We start from the raw sequence: 26,540 nt of genomic DNA, 5'->3' as shown, positions 1-26,540 counted from the left end.
CCATTAAGAAAAAGTAATAAAGAAATAGAACATAAAGCTGTATTCTGCTGTAACTAATCCCACCCTTCAAAGGCAGCCGAACAGCTCCTTAACTCTTATGTTATGTTATGTTCTGGTCAAATTTGACCAATTTAAAAGTTTTATCTCTGAAAAATTTTGTAAATTTGATCCGACTGACCTGAGATTCCACGATTTTGTCCACAAAGAGGATTTCAACACAGTTTTTTGTGTTTTATTGAACTTTTGTACACTCTTGGTGTTATTGGTCAAAAATGACCAGTCATTAGAAATGAATGGGGGAGATTACAATTAGTGTGACAACGGTACTCAGGTACGTCCTCATTTGTCAGATGCACACACACACACGCACACACACTTTAGGTTCCCTGGCAACCACACACAGTAGAGTCTCTCACCCACAGGGACAACACCTGTTGGCAGGTCTCACCTACAGTTGCAACATAGTTTCAATAATATTAACTTTTCCGTTAGCTTTGTGTGGATGGAGGTGAATCCAGGATGGAAGCAGAGAAATTTTTCAAGAGGAGCCAATTCCTGGAGGAGTTGGGAAAAAGCCATGCTGGCACCCCACATTTAACCAGAAAAACTTGATTTTCTTAGAAGTTTTCTCGCCCCCCTCTCCCCCTTTTTTTTTTCTGGCTATCAGGCATAAACACGTCTGACAGACTGATGAACATCCATCCATCATCCATACATAGTGGGCGGAGTCTAATCCAGAAGACTCAGGGTGGTTGAAATGTTTTCAAAAACAAATGTCCTTGGAAACTTTGACCCAAAGTAGTCTGTGGTAAACAGTATACTATGTTACATCTGATTAATTCTTATAGTCAACATAATCCAGAAATTATGGTTTTTAGAACTCAAATTCAAGATGTGTAAGATCAGATATATGAGGCATACAAGCCATAAAACATAAAAATAGAAGTTCAAAACTTGTAAAGTTGACAAGAACTTGAGTTGATAAAAAAAAAAATCGAACACAACAAATACTGATAACATATGCATTATTACAGTTTTTATGATGAGTCTAAATGGGAACACAACATTGTTAAACATGAACTGAACACAACATGAGGGTTCATGTTGTGTCACTCATTCCTTAGCTCATATGTGTATAATCTGCTTTAATCAGTTTGCAGTTTGAAGTTATTTTTTTATTACCTGTTGCGGCTATTCCTTGGGAGTAAAGGGGTTAAATCACGTGTGTTGGGGTTGAGCTCCCGGGAGCTTGTAAAAAGTGTCATCTGAAGAGGACAAAGAAAGCGGCGGCAGCTATATAATAGCCGCGCAGGACCGGCGCGCTGCACTCAGAGCCTCCTCCGCCGCTCCGCACCTTCATCGTCTCTGCTCTCTGTGGGACAACATTATGCGGGCTGTCGTGTTTTACGGCAGCATCTTGCCATTGCACCTTTTCCTCTGCGTTCATTCTTTGCCGGTGCACGACCGGAGGACCGGGAAGCAGCTGCAGGTGAGTGGAACACGGATCTATCAGTCAGAGGTGTGACAAAGTGAGAGGAAGTTCTCCTCAGAGCCGAGCAGTGAGGGACTATAGAGGATGCTGAGTGTGACAAAGAGATAGACAGAGGCCCTGTGATGCACAAAGAACTTATATTTATGACACTAAATGTAGGTCAGGCCAGTAGTTAAGTAAGCCATTGCATGTTTGTAGTCTTTCTGTTGTTAAAACTTGAACACTTTGAATGCATTTGTTCTGCAGCACACTTTCTGGCTGTCATTAAACATGACTTGGTGAAAGTGGGTTAACTCATCAGCAGCCCAGATTTGAAGCTGATGGTGTGAAATAGCTGAGAGCTGAAATCACTCTGACCTGTAGTTTTAACATCTTCAGTGTATGCTTTGGAAACTATTTGTTATTTTGGATTCCGACGTTCATTTTCTGGCACTAGTGCAGTTTGAGTGTAGTCACCGTACTTTATGCTCAATTAGGACAACATTTGTTTCAAACTTTCTGCAGCTTGATGGATGCCAGACCTACTTTCCGGTGAGTGAGAGAGTCAGATTGTGCAGGCAGAGGCAAGTCATATGGCAGCTGGTGGAGGCTCAAAGCGCTGCTCATTTGCTGACTCAGGGAAAAGGAGAAAACATCAGATAGCTCCTTAGACCGAGTCACATCAGGCCAACAGACAGTGATTGACTGAACAACCCTTTACCAAGGCTTTCGTTTGTACGCTGAGAGTCTGCAGACGACAGCCAGCCCTGACAAACAGGACGACACTGCAGCAGAGGCAGGCATCACTGTTCATCATACCATGCTGCATATTTTAGTGCTTAACCCTAATAACTAAATCTGACCTGCTGCTGACAGATTAATCTTCCCAATATGCTGTCAAGCCCTGGCAGTGTGTTGTGTGTGAGTAGTAAGCCATCCCATAAGACACCTCTTGACTCACAATAAAAGATGTTTGCACTTTGCTATTTAGCTATATAGGAATTTGTTTATGGGCACATTCACCAGTCAGTGGTTCAAACTTTAACACATTTAGTCAAGTCCTGTCGTTTAACAGTTTTGCTGTGAAGTGCATGTCATTTCCATTTTTGCTGCTTTATGCTTAAACTGTATTACATTTCAGAGGGAAATGTGTTTTGTTGTGTTAGGCTACATTTATTTTACAGCTGTTATAGTTACTTTTCACTTTAAAATGTTATATAAAGACCTTTACATTGCTAATGTAGACAAGCTGACTCACCCGAAAATTGAAGTAATCTGAGAAACTGATTTGTTAAAGTAACATTGACTTGAATGTTAATAGTTCAGTATACTAAAAGCCAGTATATTTGGATTTGAGTCTGCAGTGAAATCAGCTCTTTCCCCAACTATCCACTAAGCATCTAATATTATGTTCAATCCGATTCAGTTTTATTCATATAGTGCCAATTCACAAGATCAGTCATCTCTGGGCACTACATGTAGTAAGGGTAAGACAAGACAATGTTATGGTGTAAGAGAGAACCCCAACAAATCCATACAACTCAATCTGAGCAGCTCTTTTGAGAAGATGAGAAAACTTCCTTTTAACATGGAAGAAACCTTCAGCAGAACCAGGGCCATCGTCTGCCCAACCAGTTGGGTTTAGGGTAAAGGGGAGAGAGAAGAGGATCAGAAAAGGAAACTGACAAACAATTCATCAAAGAACAGTAAAAATTGCTGAGGCCAGAAATCACAGATCAGCAGCAGTCTACCCTGGAGCCACAGATACCTGCAGAGAGGAAAAACAAACTATGGGAGAGAGCACAAGAGTAACGTTTGTCTCAGAGAGTCTGCATAAACCCTCGGTGAACATCCAGCCCAAAATTTGTGTCCACACGTACGCTACAAGGACAGTAAGTGCACCTGCATAGAATGTGTACATGCCTCCCAAAATAAAAGTAGTGTCACTAATAAAGATATGTATAAATAAATATATTAAAATACTTTTACTTCAAGAACAAACCTAAGGCAGCCCAGCTCTACATGTGGAAGTTGATCTAAGGTACTCATTACCAAAAAAAGTTTCGATCCAAATACATACATTTCCATCAGTTATTAGAACTACAACTTAGTTGTTTGACTTATTAAATGTGAATGAAATATTACCAAAATTGTTAAGTTTGTTTTATTCACAACCCAAAGATATCTGAAAAACATTAAAAACCCATTCATCAGTAAGGGTCAGGAAAACAAACCTTTTATTAACAAAGACATAACAAATTAAGTCATTTAAACTCGTAAATGTAATGGTACTGGTGTTTACATGAGAAGTTTTAAAGCATCAAAATTAGGGACTGATATGTTCTTTGGGACCTATACTGATTATTATCAATCAAAGTAAAAATTTAAATCCTGGGGCCTCATTTATCATCAGTGCGTACACACAGATGTGTGCGTGGTGAGTGCGTACAAACATTCCCACGCAAAGTATTCAATTTCTCAACTTGTACTTATACTTAGGAATGTGCGTAAATATAAGCACAAATCTGACCATGCTTATGCACATAATATAGCAGTAGAATAGAAAAACTACAAATAGAAAACACTAAGGGATTTTGACCACCGGCACATTCCAGCGTGAGGTTCGAGACACATGCTGCATTTCCAGCCATCACTGAGCCGGATCAAGCCGGCAGCGTTGAATGTCGTAACTCCCCTGGTTCGTGCTTACATCCAGTTCCCTTACAGGCATCACCAACGAGCCCAAATCAAATGGGGACTTCACGCCATCACTGGATTCCCAAACATAAGTAGAGCCACAGACTGCACCCACTTTGCATTCAAAGCAGCATCACTAAACACATTTAATTATGTAATCAACATACAAATTATTTGCGATGCACATTTGTCACTATCCAACATTGTTGCCCGGTGGTCTGGAGGAACGCATGACTCATTCCTTGAGCAGAACAACTCTGTGGGTGTGTGTCACCAAGCAGGAGCTGTTGAAGATGGCTGGCTTATTGGTGAGTGTCACAGAGTGTGGAAATGTTTTATCTGGACTTAGTATGGTTATTAAAACGCATCTCATCTGTAGTGATCAGGGTTATCCACTGGGTGAACGTTGGATATTCATTCGTCCTCCTCCAGTCATTTCTCTTTTCTGGGTTGTGACGTGTTTTTTGGCACTGAGCTTAACATCAAACCACTTTTAAAAAATCTATCTTGTCCCGTGCAGTGTTTTTTCTTTTGTTGCTCATCCGAACATTTCACGCACCAAACAGTTGTCACTGGTTATCTTCAACCTCGCTCACAAGTAATTCAATTTTGGTTTCTGAAAAGTTCCTCTTTGTCGCCCTCTTTGCCATGATGATGAACAGTGAGGGGAAAAAAAATATTCCCTTGTTTTATAAAGAGGCGTGTTGTTACCATATATGGTTAATTGGAGGTGTTTCTGAAGGCAAATGATCCCAAAAGTGCACAAGCATGGTGGTTAAGAACCAGCGTGATTTAACAACACTGATGACTTACTGATGTGCATGTACGCATGTTTGATAAGTACTTTTTTTTTTTTTTTACTTATGCACATTCTAAATTTCATTCGTAAGACAGAATATAGAACCTTTTTCTATGCCCCTGATGTCAAAATGTAAAATAACTAAATCATACTCCAAACTTTGTCGAAACACTATTTGTCCCAAAAGGCCCAAAACAGTGATGGAAGAAAGAGATTAAAATGTTTTTGATGTCTTTGCAGTTGTTTTTGAACTTCAGCTCTCTGCTGAGCTCCCACCAGATGCCCAACTCTTCACCCTGTCTTTAAGGTTGAATTCAGCCACCATATAGAGGACTCTCATTTCGGCTGTTTGTCTCTACAATCTTATTCATTCAATAACTCCCCAGAGCTCACGACCATAGGTGAAGGAAGAAATGTAATCGACTAGCAAACAGAGAGCTTAGTCTACTTCCTCAGCTCCCTTTTCACCATGGCGCTTCAGTACAATGCCTGCATTACTGCTGACGCTGCACCAATCCATCTGTCCATCTTATGCTCCATTTTCCCATCACTTGTGAGATTTCAAGATAACCCAGAGGGAGCAATCCACAGGTTTCCCATCAGAGAACCATGACCTTGGATTTGCTAAGCTTCTTAGTGGGCTGCAAACCTCCCAGTGCTTGCTGAAGGTCACTTTCTAATGACGGCTACAGAACCAAATCATCTGCAAAAACCAGAAACGTTACTTGAATGTTTCCAAACCGGACAGCCTTCTCACCTCAGCTGTGTTTTGAAATCTTGTCTTTAACTGTTACAAACAGGATCGAAGACAAGGAGCAATCTTAGTCCAACACCCACTGGAAACGTGCTCTGACTTTTATTAGCTCTCTGTAATATCTGAATGTGTTGTTGTGGTTGGTTAGGTTTTGTAGGCAGATTTACTATGCAAGCTTCTATGTTGAATGCCAATAGTTTCTGCTTAGGACAGAGAGGGGAGAGCTACAGGAGAAGGACTATCATTTCAAATTCTTGTACATTTAGCCTTATCCACATTTGTATATAACACACCGTTACCCTACATTGCAAATCGTCATTAGTTGCAGCTTTCACACTGACCGTGTTAAAGACAGACGAAACTACCTAACTGTATATAAAGTAGTTAAAAACCACATCCACCAGCTGCAACTGTAAACTGCTACTTACACAGTGATGAATCAGAATGAACAATGCTAGCATTGTTTCTACATATCAAGTAAGTTTACTTTTGATGTTAACTACACCATTCTGACAGTCATTTTGATGTATTTTATGTTGTAGGATTTTAAACGTTTGAGTTTTACTTGCAATAAAGTAGTTTTCATTGTGGTATTGGCACTACTTACGTAACAGATGTGGATGTTTTCAGCAGTGTCAGCTTTAGCTTTCACAGGTGTGTTTTATGTAGAGACGTTAAAGTTGCTTTTTAGGAAGCTTGTTGCCTGAATGTTAAATCAGAGATGTTTACAGCCTCTCATCTCCATTCATGCTGATCCTCTTAATCCTGCAAACATTCCCTGCACTTGACATAGTCAGCCAGTTTGTGTGCAAAACACTTAATGGCTGTGGGACTTTTTGTGGTTAAATTTTTACCCTTGAAATATTTCTTCCTTTTTATCTCTACTTGTTATCTGCCTAAGGATGTGTGGGGGAGTAGATCTTATCACATTTGCAGCTTGGTGTTTTGGGGAATTAAGCCAGATTCTGCTCATTTTTTATTGCAAGTTGTAAAGTTAGTCATTCCCAGTATTGTCGTATCAGCATTGCGGAGAAGCTTTCATAACACGCTGTGTTATGGTGCAGATGACCTGATGTCATGACTGAACAGGGAATTTCCAGACATCTGCTCACTGTGTGTGATGTAGCTCTGTGGAGGTTCGAGGAATAGATTTGCGTGCCTGTGTGTGTGGTGCACATTTTTTGGTTGTGTGCATGTTCATACCTGCATTCACCCATTGTGTTTACATGTTTGAGTGTCATCCACAAAGACTCTCTAATGTAACAGATGCCACCTGTTAGATAAAACTACAATGCTTCTCTCTGTTGACGGGCTCAGCAGTTAATTTGGGTTGAAGCTCGGGCACGCCAATTTGGGCGAGACGCAGCAACCACAGTGTCCTGTGGGGACATGTTGGCCTGTCAGCAGGATTCCCCCAGCATACACGATGCTTTGTTTCAGTGGTATATGACTTTGTGTTCATACGTTTTAAATAAAAATGTCCTTCTTTCCAACACTCCTGCCTTAGTTCTGTCACTCAACTTAAACTGGACTGTCTGTAAGCTCTGCCAAGTGTTTGAAGACCCACTACTGGATTATTACAGTATGCATGTTGGGCAGCAAAGCATTGTTCCTTCCATTATCTATACACCGCTTAATCCTCACTAGGGTCGTGGGGGGGCTGGAGTCTGTCCCAGCTAACTCAGGGTGAAGGCAGGGGACACCCTGGACAGGTCGCCAGTCTATCACAGGGCTACAGACAACCAAGCACACTACCTACAGGCAATTTAGAATCACCAGTAAACCTCGGCATGTTTTTGGACTGTGTGGGAGGAAGCTGGAGAACCTGGAGAGAACCCATGCTGCACAGGGAGAACATGCAAACTCCACGCAGGAAGATCCCAGGTGTCCTTACCAGGGCGCAAACTGGCAACCTTCTAGCTGCAAGGCAACGGTGCTAACCACCGAGCCACCTTGCAGCCCTTGTTCCTTCCAGTGGGAGTAACATTCAGATATATATATAGCAAAAAATATTCATTGAATAATTGATGTATCCAGTTGTGTTCATTGTTTTTTCAACAGCAGACAGTCTATCCAAAACCACAGAAGGTCACTTGTGTGATTTAGAAAAGGTGCCCCATGTTTGCTCCATTTCAGCTTTGGTCGAATATTTAACACAAAGGGTTGAATCCATGCAGGACAAATAAATACCATCTGTCCATGTTGAGGGGTGGTGGGTGGGGTGTCTCCATCTGGTTTGGAACTTTGATAGGGAGTTGATAGTGTTAGCTAGTATGAGACCCTGCAGTAATAATTCTGGACGCTACACTAGTGAGTAGTGTTGCCAGATTAGTAACAGCTGTAGGACTGTGGTGTAGCTTTAATGTACAGAAAAAGTTGCATGAGTATGGTACAATGTGGTAATGTAGCATAGACTTAAATTTAAAAAAAAGAAAAAAAGAAAAGACTAACACCACTTAACTAGCAGGGAATATCTCTAGATCGGTCGACAAAGATTCCCTGGCAACTGTATCAATATTTTATTTATTGTGTTTTTTCTTTTAAAAATGCCAAAAATGATTTTCATGCAAAACTGTCAGTTTCTTGGTTCTTGAAAGCTTACATGGATGGTTTTTACAGATGTTTTATTGACATAATGATTAGTCAGTATTTAAAAAAATAAACAACAGATTTACCAGTAATGATAGGAAGTGTTAGCTGCAACCTTAATCTCAGTGTTTCTTACATGAATACAGATATATTACAAATGTGTATCCGATTATTCAAAAGAGAACTCAAAGTTTTCCATGAGAGGAACTGGTCCATTGAATGAAGTTGGCTTTGAACTACTAGAGACTTAGTATTTTGCTTCAGAAATCATGTGAAGCTCCCAAAATATTGGAATCATTAGAGTATTTTGTTAGATCCTCACTGCATCCTAAAATGGCCTTTTTCAAACTTCACAGCTTCAGTTTGTAACACAAACTCTACTGAATGATCTACATTTAATTTGTCACACCAAAGCTGAGATCACGCTGGGGTCATCACAGTTATTTAAACCTTTGAGAACTGTTTTTAGAGCTGTAAAAACGTAAACTGGAGTTCACGTGTATAATCAGTGGACTGCTCCTTTACCATTGTAACAAACTGTTCAAAACAAACTGGAGACTAAACGTGTAATTTAAAATTTCTCCCACTGATCAGCCATGTTTCAGCAGTCAACCACTCCGTGCACTAGACTGCACAACAAACAGCTGGATTTGGCTGAGCTCACTCACCTCATTCCACAGACCTTGTTGTTTTAGTTTTTTGAGGCTGATTCATGGCCAGCCAGGCTTTTAATTGTCAAGTGTTCAAATAAAAATCAATCCATAATCTTTTTACATTAGCAAGCTTTTGAAGCTTTGTTTACGTATGAAACCATTCTCATTGGTCGTGGTATTTGCTTTTGTATCATGAAGGACGATTAATGATAAATTAGACCCTTTAATTCCACTTTATACTGGGTGGAGAAGACTGAGGTTAACCTGACTTAAAGCTCAAACTGAACTTTTGTCTCTTCAGTCAGAACAGCTCTGTTTGTTTCACCATTAGCTTCACAGAACAAAGAGCACAGGTGTTTGTCTCAGCTGACAGATAAGTGGATTCATATATCATAAGTTAATCCTGACAAGCATTTTATTACAGGAGCTCAAAGCAGGAAAACTATAGACGGTGCGCTATCAGATAAGACTGCACAAACATGTTTTCCAGAATGACTTGAGGTTTCTGTGCTCTGAAAGAAAATGAAATATGCTCAATTTTCCAACTACTGATAGCAGAATGTTTGTCAGGTAATTAAACTATCTTGAAGACCTTTGAAGAACTATCCAGCTTATCTCAGTAATGTGAGGAATAACTCATGACAGAGATGCAGCAGCCCCACGTGGGGGTCGACCAAATAATTTCCACCTTCTGAGCAGACCTCAACTACATATAGTTATATACTGCTCCAGCTTGTCTTCTCAGCTTAAAGTTGCACGCTCAGCAACTCTGAGCCTGAGTGCCATCAACAATCATAAGCTAACCTGGGACAGCTGACCTTGCTGACTTGAAGCTGTCACATCAGCAAAACAGAAACCAAACCAAGTCAGCAAGCAGGTGACGTCAGAGTGTGAAGAAGGAGTGTGGCACCTCATCACACTTGTAAACATTCTCTGTTTTCAGCTTGTCAAATGTGACTACTACTTTATTTATTTAGTTGTAAACTGGATATCTTTGGGTTTTCTGGTTATTCATTTGTTGTCACACCATCATCAGTTTGAATCTGACTTGGTCATCTGTTGCGTTTCATCCCCCTCTCTATCTATTGATGCAATACCAGTGCCCTTACTTCTAAGATCTGTACACCGCACTGCATTGAACTCATTGGAAACATTTTCTGTGAGGCAACGTGAGACCAGAGACTGCTAAGAAACTAAAAACAAAGGTGGTAAAAGTTCTATAAAAACTTTGGTGTCATTGTTAGTTAATCAGGTCATTGTTGAACCTGATACTTGTTAATCTGGACTTGTAAGTCCATAATTATTTTTACCTAATTTAATTAGTCAGACTTCCTTGTTACTTTAGCTGCTGTTACGCTGCCTGTGTTGACTGCTGGATTAACTAAAATAGAAGTGTACACTGATGAGCCATTTGACCACTCATAGATGAATATGAGTATCAACAATGTTGAAGATCTCAATGGCACATATCAGGATGTATGATTTATTAAAGGACAGTCAGTTCAAGGAGTCAGTGTGTTGGATGTGGGAGAAATGGGCCTCTGTGAAAACCTTCGACAAAGGCTAAGTTATTATGACCTAATGACTTTGTCTCCTCAAAGAAAGGCTCATGAGGTGTGAGACACCAGTAAGTGACAGCTCTCCTATACTCACTACTTGTCCCTTACACACTCATTGTAATGCAAACTAATGGTATCTACATCCCTTTGCACAGACCCATGCACAAGCTGAAAGCAGATGCACTTGTGGGTCTATTGTTGTTACCACAGGTATGTGTAGGTCTACTACATAAACGGCCATATTGCCCCTCATATTGAACACAGACAGACATACTAGGCTCCCATGGATGTTTCTGAAAGGCTACCTGTCACTTTGTACTTTTTACAAATTATAGCAGTTTGTTACTTAGTACAACCCTGTCAGTGACTATTCCTGAGGTGCACCAGCCACAGTGGGCAGTAAAAGCATTGGATTTCTGGAGAATATGGAAGTTTAAACCTTATTTGAGCTCTGAATCTCTTAACATGTTTTCATGATGAATTATAAAGGTGTGGATGACAGAGAATCTCCTCGCACAGTCTCGGACAAGTGGATATGGAAAGCATGAAACATATCACAAGGCCCCTCACATAGTGGAGCGGTGGTTAGGTCCCTGGTTCGAATCTCACCCTGGGGGTCTTTCTGCGTGGGGTTTGCATGTTCTTCCTGTGCAGCTGGGTTCTCACCAGTTGCTCAATTTTCCCCCTACAGTCGAGAGACATGCTGAGGTTAATTGGTGATTCTAAATAGTCCGTAGGCATGAATGTGAGTGTTCTTGGTTGTCTGTCTCTAAATGTAGCCCTGTGATAGACTGTCTGGGCTGTACTTGCCTTCTCCCTAAATCAGCTGGGATAGGCTCCAGCCCCCCTGCGACCCTACCGAGGATAAAGTGGTGTATAGATAATGGATGGACTATGTTGGGTTTGTTTGTGTTAGCCTTTTGTAACAGTTCTAGGACTAGTTTGTAGGATTTAGTGGCATCTAGCTGTGAGGCTGCAGATTGCAACTGAGTAGACTGTTGTCTGTTCGGGCTGCTGTAGAAACATGTCGGGCAACATGTCGGGATCAGTGGAAGACAGCTTGTCAACTGTGTACATATGAAGGGCTCATTCAAAGCTAAAGAAAACACAACAAATCATAGTCACAAGCTGCTATGCGCTCGTGAAAACTAAACTGATTCTGAATACTATTTTCCATTTCTGTTAGTAGAGCCCCTTAAATCCCACGCACTGGTCTTTTAAGAACATAAGCCGAAAATTATCCTTGAGCAGTAAAAGTTTTGTGAACTGCGTAGACGGATGGAATTCACTTGACAGTTCACAGGTGTAAAAATGTATGTGTTTGCAGGGATGGCCTCACAGCAACAGTCACACTGGTGAGAAGAAGAGGGGAAGACACGAGCAGGACACGCGAAATGAAGACTACCATTTGAAGTTTTTTGCAGCTTCCCAAAATGATACAGAGTTCTGGAAGCGTCCTCGCTGTGGAGTCCCAGACTATCCCACCCTAACGCAGGCCAACATGTCATACTACCACCTGAAGAAGAAGAAGGCGGGAGGCCTGAGTAGACAGCAGCGCAAAAAGCGATTTGCACTGTTTGGAGGGCGGTGGGAGAAAACTGACCTCACCTACAAGTAAGAAACACCAACATTCAGTTTTGTTGTTCCACTGGTTTATTTAGGCTTGCAGTAGTTTTATTACTGCAACTGTCATTTATTCATGAATGCACTGATGAAAGTTTTGATGGAAGACTTTCTTAGTCAGACACTTAGTGTGAACTTTTTTTTTTTTTTTTTTTTTTTTTTACCAATGAATGAGACACGTATTTGTCCCTGTTTTTCTTGTTCTTTGAAAAATCACTGGATGCCTCCCAACTCCCACCTTCATTGTACAATTATTATACATTAACAAAACATGCCTGTTAGAAAATAGTTTTGACACAGAGGGGATCGTGGTTAGCAAATGAGCCTGGTATCAAATGTAGTTAAAAATTAGACCTTTTATTTGATTTGCTTCCACTCTGCCTTGTTATGATACCTATCCCACATGGTTATATAACCCTTGAGAATTTACGCAAAATGCACTTTTTAGGGTTTTCTCTGGTAAATTATCAAAAAACAGACAGATTGTCCACAGTAATACTGCTTGTTTCTATGACTCTATGTCACAGACAATAAACTGCTGCAGGTTTGCTATTAAAAATATGATATATCATATAATACTGATGCTAAAAGTTGGTTGTAGAAAAAATGTGTTAAACAAACATTGTAATTTGGCTTTAGATTGTAACACCTGGAGTGACTATGTAATTGATGTGATTGCCATTTTTAACAGAGCTTGGATGTATTTTTCAGTCCTGAAAATTTAATGTATCTATTTCCTGTACTGAAGAAGTTATAAGGCTCAGAAATGATGGAAAAAATAGCAATAAAGGAAAAGTGTGAAATATGCCCTCCCCTATGGTAGTTCTAGATTCACAGTGTGAAGGTAAAACTTTGCGTTATGTCATTAAATGTACTAACATTACTGTACATAAAAGATCAGCTGATTCTGAGGGAGTCAGGTGGGAACTTTCTTCAGATTTGGTACATTTTAAATGGAATGGTCCACTATGACTATATGTTTATGTGTCTTCTAAGGTGTGATGACTTTTGATCTTTAATTGATGGAATCATCTTTAAAAATAGGTTTATTTAGTCACTGGGGCTTTCTGAGTTAAAGTTACCAATACAAATTTTAAACTTACATTCCCATCATATTAGACAACAAGAGCTCTGCTGACCACGGCCTCATCTCGCTGTCCTGCCTTCTCCAGTAACCACTAATGAACATCCCCTTTCTGTAACTTGGCTCTAGGTTGTCATGAACTCCACATAAACAAATCCATTTTACCCCGGAACTCTTAGTTATGTATGGGTGTTCACTTCTGAAGAAAGGATGGAGGAAGGGTTGCTTACTGGAAAATGTGTTTTCTTTTAGTCTTCTGTGAAGGCTTGTGGCCTCGATTGTTTGAAGTTAAAGTGGTTAAAGCAGCAAAGTAGAAAGTTGAATTCATCAATCTTGCATACATCCTGTAATTAAAACTTACAATATGTAATAATGGTTAGAGCTAGTCTGTTTTTCTTATTATCTTTTTGGAAATTCTTTGTGTCTGTGGCAACTGTCAGACAAATTCAACCACAACAGAAAATACATTACAACTACAGTCAGACATTCAACAGCAAAGCGTTGACAACAACATCACCAACAAGCATGTACAACAAAAGGCGAGTGAAACACACACACACCTCGTATTACTCAGATTAATCTATTAAAGCTGGATGGTATGAAGGGTCTCTGGACTCAGGCAATACTTTGCACCTCCACCCTAACAGCTTGTGTTCAACAAACAGATGCTGTGATACGTCACTGAGGACTGCTTGCTCTTTCCTCACCACTGAAAACCCACAAAACAGTGTCAAACTGGGTTGTTTTTGATTCACAATCGTTCCACATTAAAAATCTCTATCAGTTATTTACTACAGAGTGAAAATCTCAAGTAATAACAAAAAATAAGGCAGAAAAATAATGATCATGTCCTTAGTTTTCTTAAACCAAGGAAACCAGAGTGACACTAATTAACAAACTCAACCACACATCTCTTATATTTAGTTTCACTTTCCATGATGACTCCAACAATCTGTGTATTGTCATTTAACAAAAAAAACATCAGATGAGTTTGCCTTACGTTTATTTGTGTAAAGAGTAAATAAGACCAATGTCGGTGATAAAAGGAGAGAACACTGCAGCATTTAAAGGCTTAATTATACTACCAGTAGACACACTCACAGACACCCCAACATGTAATTGTTGCTATTATGCTACTTTACTGTACTACTAGTCCACTTCCCAGGGAGGACTTCATTCTGTACATGCACAGTAGGTCAACATCTATGTGTTCTACTCATGTACACTACTGCACTGCGTGAGTGTCATTGTCCTTGTAGTTTAGTTTGTGTGGACACAGATTTTGGGCAGCATGTGTCCTGGCCTTAGGCTGGAGTTACACATTCCACACACAAAGTTTATGTTGTGTAGCGAATACGTTACAAGACCAGTGGTGCACATGCTCGGCAGTAGTGTGCATGCACAAATACATACAACTGTGCATTCATGGTATCCGCAGCTGTCTGTGTGACTCCATCCTCTCTGCTTTTCACCTTTAACTGTATAAGCCTTTCCATTCATATATGCAATATAATATTAAATGTAAATGAAAAATCCATAGATAGCACGGAGATATCCTTTGGGTTAATTGAGATGACAGGAAATTTTGTGCAAAACACATGTCGAAACTTTATTTATGTTTATCAGATGGGTCAGTGGGACAAAGCGGAGCCCTAAATCAATCCAGCACTGCGTCATTCTGTGGGTTTTAAGTGTGTTTGTGCGTCATTGCACAGAATCTTGTGTTGTGAGTCTTTAAGCACTCTATTCGAGAGAGCATCCGGTGCAAGCGGTTGTACGATAACAGGAAAACACTGGTGTTTTTCTTGACATGACAAGAAATAAAACACTGCCTCCAAAATATGTAAACTTTGTTAAACTACCCTACTCAGTGCAGAACAAGCGAACTAGAATGAACTGTAGTCACAGTCACTGACTGCCATACACACTCAGTTTACAGAGTCTAATGGACTTGCTGACGTTTTTTACTCAGAATTTCAAACTTACTCCAACTCTAGTGGGACGATGAAATGCTTCAAAGGACCTCCACCCAATTGCTTAACATTTTAGATAATAGTTACTTTTCTCTTCTTGCCAAGTTACAGAAGAGTGAGTGTTTTCCACTGCTGGAGACACAGTGGAAACAACATCATGTACACCAGTGCAGCATTATCATCCCCTTTTCTCTGTCTGTCAGTGCAGGAGGTAAAGAGGTTCATTTTACATCCTGTGTGCCATGTCTGAGCTTGTCCACACAGCTGAACCACCAGAAAGAGCCCATTCTTTAACCAGTGACTGTAAGCCAATGTGAGAATAACACTGAGTGGAGTGATTGCCACATGTGCATAAATACTGTGTGGCAGTAATTTTTTTCTGCCACAAAGCACTAAGGCGGGATAAAAATATCAAGTTTCACTGACTGTTTGCAGTCATTACCTACAGATTCTATGCATGTACTGTATACAGTAAGAGTTCACTGATGTCACAGTTTTACAGCTATGACATTTATTTAAGGAAATGTCTTGTTGTCTCATATTATTACTGCTAATTGCTAAATCTTCTTCGGTAATATTACATGTTAATTTTGTGAAATACTAGCAATAAAAAAAAAAACCTTATTAGAAAACACCCACATTACACACAACACACACTCTTCGTCTGTTAATGAACCAACTGTTTCAGATGGAGGCGCTCACGTGCACGTTAGGACCAACTGCTAAAACAAAGAATATAGAAGATGAGCTAGTCATGGCTTCTTAGTTGCATTGAGGACCACAGAACTTTTCATGGAATTTGCAGTTGTGTTCATAATTTTACATACCCTGGCAGAATTTATGACTTTTGGCCATTTTTCAGAGAATATGAATGATAAAAGAAAACCTTTTTTTCACTCATGGTTAGTGGTTAGGTGAAGGAATTTATTGTCAAACAACTGTGGTTACTCTTTTTAAATCATAATGACAACAGAAACTACCAAGAAGAATGGGCAGCTTTACCATCAAAATAAAGAGCCTCGTCCACAACTACCACAAAAGACTTAAAGCTGTCATTGATGTTAAAGGGGGCAATACACAGTATTAAGAACGGGGGTATGTAAACTTTTGATCAGGGTCATGTGGGTAGTTTCTGTTGTCATTATGATTTAAAAAAGAGTAAACACAATTGTTTGACAATAAATGGTTTCACCCAACCACTAACCATGAATGAAAGAAAAGTTTTTCTCTTGTCATTCATATTTTCTGAAAAATGGCCAAAAATTCACAAATTCTGCCAGGGTATGTAAACTTATGAGCACAGCCATATAAGTAAAAAAACATTTTGGCATTTTTTTAAATAAGACATGTAGAATAAAGTGATTTTAATTAAATGTCACACATTTAAGCCTAGATGTGGTTTAGAAAACAGAACAGAACTGCTTGTCACACACCATTAATTTAAAGTTGGAAATGTGATGATTCGTTCTGTTTTTACAGTTTTTGGCTAATAAATGGTGTCATTTGGGTGATTTTTAACAAGAAAACTTACTTTTGAAATCTGTAGACAGGTTTGGGGGTTCAGAGGGTAAGTTTACATTAGACTGAGTTTATATTATAAATATTATATTATTTTATCATACCATGCAATAACTTTGTGTTAACAGTTGTCACATGCATTTTCTCTAGTAAACATTCTTTTTTTTATTACTATTGGTTGTGTATTATTTAATCACAGATGTTGCTATGTTGTTGTTTTATACTATGTGTACATGACCAGACCTAGATTTAATTAGTAAATATTAAGGGTTTTCGCATGGATATCAGTAACCATAAGGACAAGATGTCATACAGTAGACTATTTTACATGCAGAGATTAATTTTGGTTTTGTTTGTGTATTTTTGTGATTTTATATAATGTATGAAATTATGCTGGAAGTTGGTGTTAGACATGGAGAATCATAGAAAACATCTTTAAAAACAGCTTTAACATCACTTCCTCAAAGAATTTACGACTACAGGCCATTTATTATGCATTTTATTTTGTTTATGATGTCACAGCAAGTCGGTGTGTGTGTGTGTTTGTGTGTCCACCAGGATCATGCGTTTCCCCTGGCAGATGAGTGAGGAAAAAGTGCGACGTGTCTTCCAGGAGGCGTTTGGTGTGTGGAGCGCAGTGACTCCTCTGAGGTTCAGAGAAGTCACCGATGAGAAACCTGACATCGTCATTGATTTCAACAGGTCAGAACTAGTCTCTAAAATGCAGCACAACACACAGTTAGGTTTGATACAACTTAACTAAGCATGTTTGAAGAAGCCAACATGGTTTCAAAGAGTAAGGATTAAGACACATTTATCAAGTGACGCATTCCTACTTAGAGGGAAGTGTGAAAGGAAACTTTAGGATGGAATCAATTACTTGTACGCTGGTGTAAAAAAAAATGGAATGGAAACTGTTAGCTAAACAGCAGTAGAGACTAACACTTGATCCTCTTTGAAACAGAGCCTCCACATACTAGTCAATACTACAAGGAAAAGTACCTTTTTCAATCAGTTGTTAAATAAATATGTAATATTCTTCTGTGGAAAGTAAGTGCACCCCTTGGTCTCAGAAGTTAGTATTTCCACCTTTAATGTAAATAACTTCTTTGTAAATTTGTAAAAATGTGTCCATCAGTTTCTGACTAGCTGAATTTTTTGACCCGTCCTCCTTCAAACTTCCTTCAACTGCAATCAGTTTGATGGTTTTCTTGCATGTTCTGCCTGTTTCAAATCCTCCCACAACATTTCAAAGGTTTTGAAATCTAACCTCCAAAACCCTCCATTTAGTCTTTCTGAGCCATTCCTCGGTGGATTTGCTCGTGATGATTATCCTGTTGAAAGGGTCACATCTGGTTCAACTTCAACTTTTTGGACAGATCTCCTTAGTCCCTGAGGCAGTAAAGTAACCCCAAACTAAAGCCACCATGTGAGCTTTTCCTCCTGAGACATGCTTACTTTTACTGTGGCCAAACACCTTTTCTCGATTCTTTTGTTCAGATCACGTCACATCATTGCTGCTATTTGTGTGTATTTTCACTGGCAAACTCAAATATTCATTTTGGACAGCGAAGACTTTTTCCTGGTACACCTAACAAACAAGACAAATCTATGCAATCTTTATTTGATTGTAAATGCAGCATTTTGACACCAACCATTCTGCAACTCAAGCTACCTGCAGATTGTGGGATAAATGTTTAGACAAACGCTCTACTGTTGGGTTGAATTTGCTGGGGCAGTCATTGTTTGACAAATTGGCAGTCGTTTAAAATTGTTTGTAGATGATTTTCCCCACAGTGAAGTGATTTATTTGAAATAATTTGGAAATATTTTTAAAGCCTTTTTCAGACTCATAGATAGGGTCTGATATATGCTTTTTCAGGGCCAATGCTGGTACCAATTATTAGTAATCAAAGAGAGCAAAAACTGATTATAGAGCTGATCTGAAATTCAATGATTTCCTTTAGATGTGCTTATTTTCTCACATGACTGTATGCTTCCAGCAGGACAACCAATCAGAGACAAGGATTTACCCTCTATCCACCCCATTGTTTATAGTTTAATAAAGTCCTTACATTTTCATGTTATTCTACATTCCATTGTCTGTAGGTCTAACTGTGTGTGTGCATTATACAGCACCATCCATAACTATTGGCACCCCTGGTTAAGATGTGTTCTTTAGCTTCTAGTAAATTCAGTTTTTTTCTAAATAATAGAGGACCACAGTGAAAAAAAAAAGAAAATTCAACCTTTAATTCAAGTGCATTTGTTCAGTGTGAAAAAAAAATCCCACATTAAAAAGTAATTCTTTTACATCAAATCATGTGTGCCACAATTATTAGCACCCTTGATGTTAACACTTTGTACAACCCCCTTTTGCCAACAATGCATTTGAGTTGAAGGTTGCATTTTTTTTTACAATTTTCAGTGTGAGAGTATGCTTCTGCAATAAAAATTGAATTTATTCTAAGGCTTTTAACACATCTTAACCAGGGGTGCCAATAATTATAGAGGGTGCTGTATATCCACTTCAGTGATTTTAGTGTACAAAAAATGTTTCCTACACTTTCACAGAGCACTTCTTTTACTTCCATGCTGAGCTACACTCCTGCTGATATATAAATCTGCATCAAATTAAGACTTAAAACAAGGTTCTTCATTACCTGAATTCAGTGTGTCTCCTAAAGGCAATAAATAAATAAAATTATACCCCAGACTCCTCACTGTTAAACTTCTGCTCACCTATAAACACGACAATTTCCAGATGTTCCCTAAGCACAAGGTTGCAATGAAAGTGAGATGCAGCGCAGCAGCTCAGACATGTGTGGCACCAAAGCATGTATTTGAAGAGTGAAATAAGACATTTTAATGTCAGATTTACACAAGATGAAACCAAGTTGGAAGTCAACATTTTGATTCCATTAACTCTGCAGCCCTATCACTGTTGTTGCATGTCTTTTTTGCAACTTTCTCTCCTGATCCTCTGACATTTTGCTTTGCACATGTTGAGCCTGCTTGCCAAAAAACTGCAAGTCTTTTTGCTTAAAAATCAAAACAAAGCATGACTCCAAGAATCCTTAAATGTCCTTTCTTTTAGTTGGGAATCAGCTGCTGTTGATCTGTTCATTTCTTTTAGATGTCGCAGAATTCATACATACAGTTTATAGTATTTATGTGTAAATACAATGTTTTTGTGTTATGTTCTGCTTTTGTTCAGTTTTTAAAAAGTAGATAAACTTGTGCAGAAGCAGTTTGTGTTGAGTTTGAGGAAGGAAACAATTCTACGTTTTGAAAGCATGTTTTTCACAAGCAATGTAGCATGCAGCGTTCTCAACAGTTTAATTCACACTGATTGCTGTTGTGCTGATTGTGTGCAGAGTTTAGAAATAGTGATCTCAGTATTGAGAAATGCATGCAACCAACTGTAAAAAACTGTATACAAACCCAGACGTGAATCTTTTGGATCCTTTTGTCAGTGTGACCCAGGAAAACTAAACCATATGTATCCTGGTCAAGGCCAAGAGCAGATTACAAACATGAATGAATGCAATACAGGACTTGTTTGGCAGGATTTTTAATAGTGTGCCTCCAGCTACATTTTTATCAACCAGGATTAGTCATTTTGGCATCTGGTTTACGATACTTCCATGTCATAACAGCTCTCTTGCTTCTCAGTGTCCTCCCACATTTCAGGTCCTCTGCCAAGCCATTTTTGCTTCGAGTTTTGACCTGTACAAAAGTTACCTTAACTCACTTTTAGAACTGCTATGATCTGTTGCAATTTTTTATATTTAGTTACAAAAAAAAAGAGGCAGAACCGGGAGGTCTTGTTTACGTAGAAAAAACTGTCAGACACTCCCTCCAAAATTTCAACATAATAGATGTGTTTGTTAAAATGTAAGTTTTAATAAAGAGCTGGTAGATTACAGTTATCACAGCCACCAAAGTGAGCAAAGGTGACATTTCTGTGGCTGAGAGATTTAAGCACTTTCACCTTGTATTACAAAAGTCCTGATTTGTAGCTCAGTGCAATAAAGGATGGCCTAAGATCACAGGCACAAGGCTGCCTCCTTATGGGGTAGTGGTAGCAGTTCAAGCCTTGGTCCACTGTTCAGTAGCAGGGCTTCAAGCCCAGCCACACAAAGCTGCCACTGTTTGGTCTGAACCTCATCAGTCCCTATCCAAAGCCCTCGAAACCAAGGAGTCCAGAAAAGAGCCCCCTAGATCAGCTAATGCTGTCTGTCCTCAAACAAACTCTGGCTGGTGGATGCTTAGGCAATCTTATTTCGCAAAGCTATCCCTTAAAGGCTAATTTATGTTTTCCATGTCGGTTTTTGCAAGAGTACACGTGACATAGGTTTTGTCATCCACCTAAGTCTGTGAGGGTCTGTCACAGATCTTTTGCAGCTTTTCCTGTAGGTTTTTTATTTTTTATTTTTTATAAGGATTCTCAGGAAGTGGAGTCGCTGCTGTGCTTTCTTTACAGCTGCCGTGGTGTTGGTTGTAGTTAGGAACCTGAAGGCCGAGACCCTTTCCACACAGTTCCAGGTGGTGGTTAGTGGATCAGGGATGGCTCGGTTTCTTCGAATGTGGAATCCATTGACAGGTGGACTGTGAAAGTCCCAATTCACTGAATTTAGCTACCTGCCTGCTGGGGATCACAGTGTTGAAGGCAGAACTAAAGTGTAGAAATGCATCCTCACAGAGCTTCCCTGGTGTTCAAGGTGGGTCAGTGAGTGCTAAGAGCAGTGGCGATAGAATCCTCTGTTGATCCATTGACACTGTAGGCAAACTGGGTCGAAAGGTAGGTGGGAGGCTGGCTTTGATGTGCTGTTGGACCAGCCTCTCAAAGCACTTTATAATGACTGGTGTGAGGCTACCAAACAGCCGCCCGGTTCAGTCCACTAATGACAGGCTTTTTTAGCGGTGGGATAATTGTTAGAGACTTCAGGTAGGGTGGGACGATGCCTGTGGACAGGGACAGGTTGAAGATTTTAGTGAAGATCATAGAAAGCTGATCTGGACGTTCTTTTAGTAGCCTTACTGTCACACCATCAGGGTCAGCAGCTTTCCTCTGATCTACTGCTCTAATCACATGCCTCATCCAATGCTCCTGCACAGTGAGGCTGTGGCTGTCTGAGGCTGAAGGTGTGGTGTCTGTCCCTGCTGTTTTCACCTTATAGCAGACGCAGTTTAGTTCCTTTGCCAGTGAGGCAGCACATTTAGAAGTTGCTGGTGTTGAACTTGGTTATGGACTGGATGCCCTGCCACAACCGCTGCATTTTGTTGTCCTTGAAGTTAATATAAATGCTTGTTATTAGGAGGTTGTATTAAGAGATTCTTGGTCATCCACGTCTTTGTAATTCTTAATAAAAGAGATGTACCTGAAGTAGCTGCTGCTGGAACTTTGACTGCAGACAAACATCCACAGAGGGTTAATTCAGGGGGTATTCGGGAAACAAAATTTTTTATGGAATTGTAATGAATGCAATGCCTCACTTCACGCATTTATTCTCTCTGTGACAGCAGGTCTTTTCTTGTTCACATACATTTTGACGGCTATCAGAGGACTGTGTAGGTTAGCTATTTAGCATTCAGAAAGCATCTGTACATATAACGAGTACAGAGTATTTAACAGAATTATCCTACAACTGGATTTACAACATGCTGTGTGCAAATGTGATGTATGGTGTTAGATTTGCTTGTGTCTAATAAAACAAGTGCTTGTGCAGGTACTGGCATGACGACAGCTTACCATTCGATGGACCTGGAGGAATCCTCGCTCATGCCTTCTTCCCCCGCACTCACAGACAGGGAGAAGTCCACTTTGACTATGATGAGCACTGGACTGTGGGCAACGATGTGGGTCAGTATTTTGAAGAAGTTTGAGGTCAATGGAGGTCTTCATTGGGCTTCCTCACAGAGTAATTCATACAGCGAATAATTTTAGTGTCACTTTGCTTGTTTAGGCACAGATCTCCTACAAGTGGCAGCTCATGAGTTTGGCCATGTCCTCGGCCTGCAGCACTCCCTGGAGCCTGACGCCATCATGTGTCCGTTTTACAGCGACTCCTACCCTCCGCAGCTAAGCGAGGATGACAAGCGGGGAATCCAATATCTGTATGGACCCCCTCAGTACACACCGCCTGACATGACAGAGACCAATGAGATTGACACTGCATTGGTAAGACAACATCTCTGGCCAGTCAAAGCCACATGTTCTGGATTACAAGATTTTGCCATGCTTATATTTTGCAACTTGTGTTTTAAGCCAGAGATAAAAATGTCCCTGTTGTGTATGGTGTTGTGTCCCAGCCCGATGCCTGCAGAACAAACTTTGATGCCGTGTCCATGATCAGGGGAGAACTCTTCTTCTTTAAGTCTCGATACGTTTGGCGTATCCGCGACGGTCAGCTACAGCCTGGATATCCAGCTCTGTCTTCACGCCACTGGAGAGGAATTCCTGACCACATCGATGCTGCATATGAAGACAAGTCCGGCAACATCTGGTTCTTTCGAGGTACAGAAACAAAGTACAAGTACAGCGCTCCAGTCAAAGTCAGCATGCCTATTGAAAGAAGCTGAATGGTTAATTAAAATGAAAGTGCATGGTGAAATGTCAGTTTAAGAGCAGGCACTAAAGCCTTTTGAAATGAAAGTGCTGTTGAAGTTAAAGAACCTGTCATGTCTGTTTTAAGATGAGGTCCTGAAAGAAGGTTAAGTTCAAGTCTATAAACTAAAGCGATCTGCTGAAATGTCAGCTAGTGAAAGCAAAAAAACCACTTAGAATAAACACATAGAACACAGAAGAAATAGTCCTTGTTCAGTAAATGAGATCTAAATTTTCAAGTTCCATCTTTGTGCTGTTGCAGGTGACAGCTACTGGGTGTTTGATGCTGAGAGGAAGATAACAGGACCAGATTCAGTGCAGCGGCTGGGTCTTCCTGTAACAGATATCCAAGCAGCTTTGAAGTGGGAAAAAGACCACGTTGAGAAAGTCTACCTGTTCAAATCTTCTTCATACTGGCCCTTCAATATTCATGAGAATCGAGTCGATGACTTCCATCCTCGCAGCATCCATGAGTGGGGAGGAGTGCCCAGTCATATCGATGGAGCCTTTTGGGACAGCTATGGTGAGAGCTGGGATCAGGCAATTTTGAAATTCATTTTAGGGTTTCTCAACCAGTGATCTCATGCCCAGTAAGGGGAAGATTGGCTTAACTCTCACATCCAGAGTTGATTGTTGCCTTTTCTCATCCTCTGACAGGATTTGCCAATTTCCTGAGTGGGCCTCACTACTGGAAGTTTGACCCTACGACGCTGAAGGTGCTGGAAGGCTACCCCCGCAGCATTGGCATGGATTTCTTTGGCTGCTCTGCCTCTCTGTCTCAATAAGTTCATTCATATAGATTGACTAATCTTAAGCAGAGCGGTGGAATTATTTTTCAGTTTAATCTCCCATACAAATATTTTGGAAATATACATAAGTTTGATGTGTTTTTTTAAGAACTACCAGGTGGATATAACAAGAAAGTCTTGCCAAAGTCACAGTTACATTTTTAAACATTTGAAATTTGACTTGCTTTTAAACTTTTAACAATACATACATGTGTACGTTTGGTTTCTAAACTTTACTGTGAGTGTAAGTTCGAAAAAGTCAGTCAGTATTGATTTACTTTTGCAGGGGTACAAGTGTTTAAGTTTGAGAACACATCTGGAAACAGCTGGATGAAATTGTGGATGGTGATGAAATTCACAAGCTTTACATCCAAGCTTTGGTCCTACAATCCATTGCCAAGTTGTCCGTGTCCAAGCATTTGTGTTGCAGAAAAACATTGTCATCACAAGAGCCCGTCAGTGAAAGCAGGATTATAAAAGTAGAAAAAGATGAGGGCACAGCCATCTTGTTTGAATAAACTTTATTGAACTGTCAGCAAACAAAGCAAATACCAGCTTGGTGCTTACATCTGTTTTGTGCAGACAAGTTACAGGCACTGGCTGCAGGAAGGTTGATTAAAACTTGTAGTGTGAGTTAATATAAAATTGTGTGATGTAAATGCTGTATGCACATATGACTGGCCCTGTGAGACTGGCAAAGTTGCAAAGGGATTGACATTACACAGAGAAGAGCATCACTGCAGTTTGGAATGCATACACTCCGTCTACTCAGCCTAACATCTTTTACAATCTTGACCTTTATTGGTATTTCCATGAGTTTAGAATTATTTGTTATTAATAATTGCATTTGTGCTTTGACTGCTTCTGCAGTTTCCTTTGACCTCAACCACAAATCATGTGGCTTTGCAGAAATGTCTCTGCAATCCATTTTATACCAAGAAATCAGGACCAGTCAGGAAATGACCAATTTTTGCTGATGCAGAGCGGCACTGTAATAATGGAATTATTAACAAAAGTGTTTCCAGTCTAGTAGTTAGCATGAAGACAGATAAGCTGCTGTCCTGATGCTGACCTGATGTGGTGAAAGGCGGAGTTGCTTTTGCTTTTTTGTGCTGCAAATGACTAGTTTGTGTCAGATGCGACAGGAGAATGATATTCACTGCAGCATGTCCAAAATTAATGAAGCCATGTGCTACATCAAGCCATGTGTTTCAGTTTTCTATCTTATTTAAGGTGCTATTTAAGGTTCTGTAGGCAAGGTAAACCAGTACCTCATATGTTGTTCACATTCAAAAATATCTGTTCTTTTCATTATTATTCACTGTACTCCTTCGGAGCATTTTTATAGAGGCATTTAGTAGTCCTCAATATCTGTTAAAGAGTTTTGACTCAGTTCTCTGATTGTATTTTACTTTCTTTAGAAAAACACTGAGACTGTATCATTCTCAGAAAATATAAACCAGCATTATGGCTGACTGTGGTCTGCTATAAATCAGTCAAACCTAATCAGAGAGAGGAGACAGAGCTTCACTATGGTTAGAGTTCATGTATATTTTTATGGATATTACGTATGTTCACTTATATTAAAGGTGTTGCTGTTTCTAATCAGTGCAGGACACTGATGATTGTACTGACCTGTAAAATACACTGTGGTGTGCCTGCAAAAACAGCAGTCCAGTGTAGCATGGATTTTGTGTTGTGATTTTCATCATTGTCAACATGCCTTGACAACATCTTAAGTTCTATTTTGCTGTCCTTTTGACATATACTACTCTGTTTGCCTTTATATCCAATGGTTTGTCATGGCAATAAATCAGTTCTTTGTTTAAAATTAAATAAATAAATTTTTTAAAATCAAATTTTCTCAATTTCTGCAAATAATAAAATGCTGATTTGAACTGTGTTTTGTGGACGTTCTGGCTGAGGTTAAAGGGACGATGGGCTGTAATACAAAGTGAGATAAGTGGGTTAGCAGGTATGTTGAGCCTAAAGTCAGAGTTTTCAGTGTCATGAAGGTGGCTCTCTTTTAGCCTGTTAGATCACCATGGTAACTGATGCTGCAGAGCTAACCAGAGGGGTGTACTATAGAGCAAGTTTGACATAGCCAGGCTTTCTTTGTGTAAGTCAGCTAGACAAAAACTAAAGCCCCCTAAATGACAAAAAAAAGCCCTCTCAAACCAATCTATTAATGAAACCAGTCACATATTACTTGAGAAACCTGCACCCGCTTCTCAAATCTATTTGTGGAAATAAACAAAGCACTTTAATTTACCAAAATGAGGATTGTCACTTTGTTTGAGTCAGCAGCCATTCTCATTTATCTTAATAGTAAATATAAGGAAAACTTTAATATTAATTGCTGCATTTCAACAATATTTAAATTGCTACAGTGTGAACATATTCTGGTTAATCAATTCATCAG

General features: G+C 39.6%; 1 protein-coding gene and 1 long non-coding RNA gene across 2 annotated transcripts; both read left to right on the top strand.

Moving 5' to 3' along the window:
* The first annotated feature begins 1,332 nt into the window (after positions 1–1,332).
* On the top strand, positions 1,333–25,977 carry LOC103372693 (stromelysin-3-like). Its single transcript, XM_008302398.1, has 8 exons — positions 1,333–1,489; positions 11,850–12,136; positions 17,279–17,422; positions 22,453–22,586; positions 22,690–22,904; positions 23,036–23,240; positions 23,593–23,853; positions 23,988–25,977. The coding sequence occupies exons 1-8, from the start codon at positions 1,388–1,390 to the stop codon at positions 24,113–24,115; spliced, it is 1,476 nt and encodes a 491-aa protein (XP_008300620.1). The 5' UTR covers positions 1,333–1,387; the 3' UTR covers positions 24,116–25,977.
* On the top strand, positions 18,833–21,596 carry LOC103372692 (uncharacterized). Its single transcript, XR_521012.1, has 3 exons — positions 18,833–18,843; positions 19,117–19,122; positions 21,525–21,596. It is a non-coding gene; the product is annotated as an uncharacterized LOC103372692 (long non-coding RNA).
* Positions 25,978–26,540: the final 563 nt, after the last annotated feature.

Source organism: Stegastes partitus, unplaced genomic scaffold, assembly GCF_000690725.1.
Source record: "Stegastes partitus isolate 25-593 unplaced genomic scaffold, Stegastes_partitus-1.0.2 Scaffold1806, whole genome shotgun sequence".
NCBI lineage: Eukaryota > Metazoa > Chordata > Actinopteri > Pomacentridae > Stegastes > Stegastes partitus.
Note: the sequence above shows the minus strand (reverse complement) of the source record. Positions and strands in the feature narration are given on the sequence as shown.

Excerpts from the sequence above, each read along its gene's own strand:
- LOC103372693 (XM_008302398.1), top strand. The coding sequence starts at position 1,388 with ATGCGGGCTGTCGTGTTTTACGGCAGCATCTTGCCATTGCACCTTTTC. Across the intron at positions 22,587-22,689 it reads GACTGTGGGCAACGATGTGG|GCACAGATCTCCTACAAGTG; the intron begins GTCAGTATTTTG and ends TTGCTTGTTTAG. Across the intron at positions 23,854-23,987 it reads AGCCTTTTGGGACAGCTATG|GATTTGCCAATTTCCTGAGT; the intron begins GTGAGAGCTGGG and ends ATCCTCTGACAG.